Below are 6,247 nucleotides of genomic sequence, written 5' to 3'. Positions count from 1 at the left end.
TGAGCGTCACCCACGCCCCTGGCCTGAGAGGGTGGAGGCTGGCTTCCCGAAGGGTGACCGCCCTGTCACAGCCAGGTTGCCGGAGGCTGGGCTCAGGCGTTCCTCTGGGAAGCAGAGCCGTCCTGGGCGTTCGCCAGCCCTCCAGGGTCTTGGAGGAGCAGCGGCCCCTGAGGAAGTGGCTTGGACTTGGGTTAACGGGAGCCTCGGAGGACATCGGGCTTCCTGCGCCTCCGGGCTCAGCAGCGTGGGGACGGAGCCCATGGTTTGCCCTCAGCCCTTCTCTCCCTCACCTGTCCCTGGGCACACAGGGCTCATGGGGGCAGGAGAGCAGGGGAGGGGGAGGGAGAGGGCTGTCCTTCCTTTCTCACAGACCCTCAGCTGAACCTCCTGCCTCGCCCTGATGGGAGAGGAGAAAGGCAACAAAACGAATCCTTTATCTTGTTATTTTTAATCCTCATTTTTTTTCCTTGATTCAGAGAGAGGAAGGGAGAGGGAGAGGAACATTGATGTGAGAAAGAAACATCAATTGGTTGCCTCACAAATGCACCTCGACCGAGGATCAAGCTGGCACCCTGGGCACGTGCCTTTGACTGGGACTCAGACCCATGACCCTATGGTGTGCGGCCAGTGCTCCAACCTCTGTGCCACTGGCCAGAGCAGGCCAGGCTTTGTTAAAACCTTTCAGTAAAGAAGCCGTAGGCCTGGGGCGTGACTCCACCGTGACCTGCCCAGTTCGGAATTTATGATCCGATCATGCTGGGGAGTTATTTCCCATCGAACCCCCTTTTTGTCACCTGCACACACACGGGTTTTCATCGAAAATGGAAATACTCTACCCCACTGCTGTGTCCTTGCCCTTCTCACTCTGTGGATGCATCATCTTATTTAAAACGTTTTTATTGATTTCAGAGAGGAAGGGAGAGGGAAACATCAATGGTGAGAGAGAACCATTGATGGGCTGCCTCTTGCATGGCTCCTACCAGGGATGGAGCCTGCAACCTGGGCTCGTGCCCTGACCAGGAATCTAACCATGACCTCCCAGTTCATAGGTCGATGCTCAACCACTGAGCCAAACCGGCCCAGAAGCGCTCCCTTGTAGGAAAGGGGAATACAGCGACTTGCCCCCTGCTGAGGGCTGAGGTGTTGCCTGAAGAAGGTTGAAACTCTGCCTTAGAATAAGCGCAGGAAAAAATAGATGTTGCTTAAAAGACTTCCTTTGTCATTTTAATTCTTGAAATTACGCAAGCAAGGGAGGCGCCAACTTAAAAAAACGCAGTGGATCGACCTCTGAACAGACTGCAGTGAGGCCCGTGGGAGCCTGACCTGTTTTCACGGTTCTCTGAAGAACTGACACAGTGGGACCTGAGAAAGGGGAGGGGTGAGGGAGAGGGTGCGGGAGGGGTGTCTGGGTCAGAAGCCTCCGCTACAGTGAGTTCCCGATCCTCTCCAGGGGGCCTCCAGGAGCCTGGGGCACCCCCCTCGCCCTTGAGGTCTCTGTGCTTAGGGCCGGTAGCCAGTAAGCTCACGGATCCTAACTCCTAAGGGCTCGAACCTGTGACCTCTCCGGGCCTGTCTCCAAAGCTGCCTCAGGGAGATTGTGAGGAATGAGAGTCCTGCCCTCCCCAGGCAGGATGCCTAGTAACCCCACCCGGGGGACCCGGTGCACCCTGCCCGGCCACGCAGGCCTTCGCCAATGACAGGCGAGTGAGGACCGGGTTCTGCCTCCTCTTCCTCCAGTGACTGGTCTCCCAGCCATGCAGAGCGGGCCCCGTAGGCGGGAAACACTGCTGACAGGGAACGATGGGCCTTAAGGGAATGTGCAGCCAGGCGGGCTCCCTGCTAGTGGCCGGAGGTGATGAGCATCGCCCCAGAATGCTCCTGTCCTAGTCTGCCCGCCCGGGAGACGTAACAAGCTGGGAGTGAAGAGGGTGACAATTACCATGTTATCTTTCGTCCTGAGCTTTGGTCATTGAGCAAGAGTTCTGGTAGCCGGGGTGGGGGGCCCCACATCCTGGTCAGGGGAGGAAGCGGGCTGGAGATGCCGTGAACCTTCCGGGGGCTCCGGGCAGAGAGGAGGAAACGTTAGGGAGAGCCTGCCCCACTGCGATGGCTCCCAGACAAAGTGGGCAATTCTAAAGCATCAAAGCAGCCCAAGGACAGCCCGGCCAGGGTGGCGCAGTGGACAGAGTGTCAGCCGCGGACTGAAGGGTCCTGGGTTCAATCCCAGTCAAGGGCATGTACCTACTACCATTGCAGGCTCGATCCCCAGCCCTGGTTGGGTGGAGCACATTCAGGAAGCAACCAGTCACGTCTGTCACACGGATGTTTTTCTTTCTTTGTCTATCCACTTCCTTTCCACTCTAAAATATATATATATATATATATATATATATATATATATATATATATATATGGTGAGGGTTAACAAGAAATAAAATAAAATGTTAAAACAAAAAACACGCAAGGACAGCCGGGCCGGGTGGCTCAGTTGGCTGAGCATTGTCCCATGCCCAGGCACCAGGAGGTCCTCCCGTCAAGGCACATGCCCAGGTTGCAAGCTGGATTCCCAGTAGGAGCATGCAGGAGGCAGCCTGTCCACGTTTCTCTCTCTCCCTCTCCTTTTCTTTCTCTGACATCAATAAACACATTTAAACACACACACACACAAAAAAAAAACACAAAACACACACACACAAAAAAAAAAACCTGAAGGACCTTGCATCAAAAAGTGATTCCCGCTAAGACAGGTTTGGCTCAGTGGATACAGCGTCGATCTTCGGACTCCAGGGTTCCAGGTTCAATTCCGGTCAAGGGCATGTACATTGGTTGCGGGCACATCCCCAGTGGGGGGTGTGCGGGAGGCAGCTGGTCGGTGTTTCTCTCTCATCGATGTTTCTAGCTCTCTATCCCTCTCCCTTCCTCTCTGTAAAAAATCAGTAATATATATATATATATATATATATATATATATATATACACACACACACACACACACACACACACACATATATGCGATTCCCTGCTCTAATGTTGAAATCTGATGAAATCACTGAAGATCAAACTTGCAAATACACCAGAATCAGTCTTTTAGGAGCTTAACAATCTCTACAAGGCAAATGTCTAATTTCTGGAATTACTCGAAAGCAGCATGGGGGAAGAGAGGGGGTTGTGCCCAAGGAAATAGACACCATCTTAGACTTTTAGGGACATCAAGGTTGTCCCCCAAAGGCTGGTGAGTCAGTTCATGAGGTTAAGAAGGCTGGGCGGGCCTCGCCTGCGTGGCTCAGTGGTTGGGTGTTGACATGATTCAGGAGGTCACAGTTCGATTCCCTGTCCGGGCACAGGCCCAGGTTGAGGGCTCGGTCCTCAGTGTGGGGCAAGCAGGAGGCAGCCGATCAATGGTTCTCTCTCATCATTGATGTTTCTCTCTCTCCCTCTCCCTTCCTCTCCGAAATCAATAAAAATAATAATAATAAAAAAAAAGAGGCTGGGCCAGAGCTGTAGAGTAGGGTCAGGTCGTAGAGTAGGGTTCCTGAGGCTGCTAAGTCAAAAGCCATCTCACATAACTGAAATACTAGTGCTGTGAGCAGTGGAGAAGTCTGGATCTGACCCAGCGGAGACCAGTTGAGCGAAAGCCGGTGTCTTGTAGGCAGAGGCTGGGCTTCGTGGGTGGGAAACGGGTGCAAGGGGTTGAGAGGTTTGAGAGCTAATCAGAGCAGATCCGGAATGAATGCTCATTCCTCATTCGTTTAATTTTCCCACATGAGTTAATGACTCGTCTTTGTTGTCTAGAACAGTGTTTCCCAAAGTGTGGTACGCGTACCCCAGGGGTACGGGAAGAGTTTGGTGGGGATATGCACTGCACCGTGCTTAGCTGCGCCTAATTCTACGTTCTCATGAGTACGAGGGGTACTCGGCGTTACGAAAATTATAGAAGGGGTACACATATGTCAGAAGTTTGGGAAACACTGGCTAGAACAAGGGAGAAGTCCTGGGAGGCACATTTTAGGGATGGCCAATAAGAAATAGGCTTCGAAGGGGGTCCCACCGCCCCCTGAGGGGAATGCCAAGCGGCCCTGTGACATGGCCAAGGTCAGGGTGACCCCCTCTTCCTGCCCAGCAGCTCCCTGCAAGAAGACACAACATGTAGGAAGAGGTGCGTGGGTCAAGGTCACTGAAGTACTGAAATGCTGGGTAATAAGGCAAATTCAGACAATAACCGGAAGTATGAAGGCAGACAACTTGTAACTCGGGTCCTTGTGCTAAGATTCCAGCGGCAGAAATAAAGGAATCCCAAGCGCTCTGCGGCCTCGGGCCAAGGACCCGGACCCCCTGGTCTAGCCCGGGCGGGACTGGCCGGCACGGCTGACGTCAGCGCGGACCCCCTGCCCTTCAGTGGCCGGACACGACCTCGGGCCTCTGTGGGCGGCCGGGCTGCGGGCTGTGGGTGCGCCACCCCAGATCCTGTGGGGTCCTTGCGACACCCGAAACCTGCCGGGCCCGGGAGGGCGGAGGGGGCGGGGCCTCGGGCTCAGGGGGCGGGTCCAAAGGGCGGAGCCTCAGGCGGGCGCGCGGGCGCAGGCGCGGGCCGGGAAGTGTGCTTCTGAGGGGGCTGGAGGGCGGGGCTTCGGGCCCGGGGGCGGGGCCTGGGCGTGCGCGCGTGCGCGTGCGCAAGCGCGCCCTCCAGGAGGCCGCCGCGTGCCGGGGCCGCCGGGGTGAGGGGAGTGCGCGCGCCGGCGGCGCGTCAGGGCGGGGCCGCGGGAGGGGGCGGGGCCTGGGCGCGCGTGCGCAGGCGCCGGCCGGGAGGTGGCCGCGTGCCGGGGGTGCGGGCGCGGGCGGCGGCGGGCGGGGCGCCCCGCGGGAGGCGCGGGCCGGGGGCGGGGCCGGGAGCCCGGCAGAGGCGAGCGGGGCCGAAGGCGGCCGGACGCGAGGGGCGAGCAGCGAGCGGGGCGCGGAGCCCGGCACCGGCACCGGCACCGGCACCGGCACCGGCACCATGGAGGAGGACGACAGCTACGGTCAGTACGGCCCGCGGCCCGGCCGGCGGGCGCCCCCTCCGCGCTTCCTCCTGTCCCGGACCGGCGGCGCCTGGGCGGCTCGCGCTTCCCGGGAACGGTGGTGCCGGACGCGGCTCCGGGGCCGGACCGGGCGGGAGTCGCGGGGGTCGGGGAGGCGGCGGCGCCCGGGTCCCTGTGAGGCGCCGGGGTCGCAGGGCCGGAGGGGCCGGGTCGCGGGGTCTGAGCGCCGGCCGCTGCCGCCCCGCGCCGGCCCGGCGGTGCCCCCGAGCGGCCGGCGCCCCCGGCTGCGCTCTTGTGGTTTCCGGCCCCCGGTGTTCGCGAGTTGTGTGCCCGGTGCGAGTCTTTGTCTGAGGGAAGGAGCAGCTGCACCCCGCCCGGAGGGGACGGGCGGCCGCGGCGCGGGACGGGGTGCTGCCGGGGCGGGACCTGGGCCCCGGGCCGGCCCGCCGGTCCCGGTGAAGGATCGCGGGCCAGGTCCGCCGGCCACGGACCCCACAACGCCGGCCTGGGCAGCCCGAGGGCGCGTTGTCGCGTGTGCACCCAGACAGCGGAAACTTGACAAAAACTTAGGAGTTTCTCCCTCCCGCTCACCGGTCTGTCTGTTGGCCAGCGCGGGGGGTGTCCCCTCCAAACAGCTTGAAATGACGGGCGCCCGGGCAGGTGGTGTGGTGCTGCCGTCACTGTGAGTGTGTCGGTGTGGACTGGAGGGGAGAAGGGCAAACGCGAGGGGAGCCGCTGCGGTCGGTGGCCGGGCGGACGCCGCAGGATTGCAAACGCCTCTGGCTCCCCAGCCGGCGCCGGCTCAGGGACAAACGCGGCTTTTCTGCCGATTTGCCAGAAAGTCGCTGAGAAACGGGGGGCGGGAGGGGGCCTGCCAAGCGGTGGGTTTATGACCTGCAACTTGACCCCGCGCCCCGGCAGGGGCCAGGCAGCCCTGGAGACCCAGGCGCGGCCGGAGGTCCTGGCCTCCGTGGGACGGGCCGTCCGGTGTCCCCTCGCTACCGTCCAGGTCAAGGCCGTGTGTGCTCTCTCTGAGACCGAACAAAAGACAAAACGCCACAGAAAACCCTCCGGCTGGTTCCAGAGGATCTTCCTTCCCCTCCCGTGAAAACCCTGTTCCGTTTTTTGTGTGTTTTTTGTTGTTGTGTGTGTGTGTGTGTGTGTGTGTGTGTGTGTTTTCCGGTCTATTTTCTCCACCTTCTCTTGCTGCTTAATCTCTCCCAGACCCA

The 6,247-nt window shown here is 59.8% G+C and overlaps 1 protein-coding gene across 1 annotated transcript in view; it reads left to right on the top strand.

Moving 5' to 3' along the window:
• Positions 1-4,860: 4,860 nt before the first annotated feature.
• The window catches only part of CYTH1 (cytohesin 1), a 44,087-nt gene continuing 42,700 nt past the window's right edge, over positions 4,861-6,247 (top strand). The window contains exon 1 of the mRNA XM_036412314.2: positions 4,861-5,018. Coding sequence (XP_036268207.1) covers positions 4,997-5,018 — 22 coding nt within the window. The 5' untranslated portion in view covers positions 4,861-4,996. The remainder of the gene's footprint in view (positions 5,019-6,247) is intronic.

This window comes from Pipistrellus kuhlii, unplaced genomic scaffold (assembly GCF_014108245.1).
Source record: "Pipistrellus kuhlii isolate mPipKuh1 unplaced genomic scaffold, mPipKuh1.p scaffold_m20_p_44, whole genome shotgun sequence".
Lineage (NCBI taxonomy): Eukaryota > Metazoa > Chordata > Mammalia > Chiroptera > Vespertilionidae > Pipistrellus > Pipistrellus kuhlii.
Note: the sequence above shows the minus strand (reverse complement) of the source record. Positions and strands in the feature narration are given on the sequence as shown.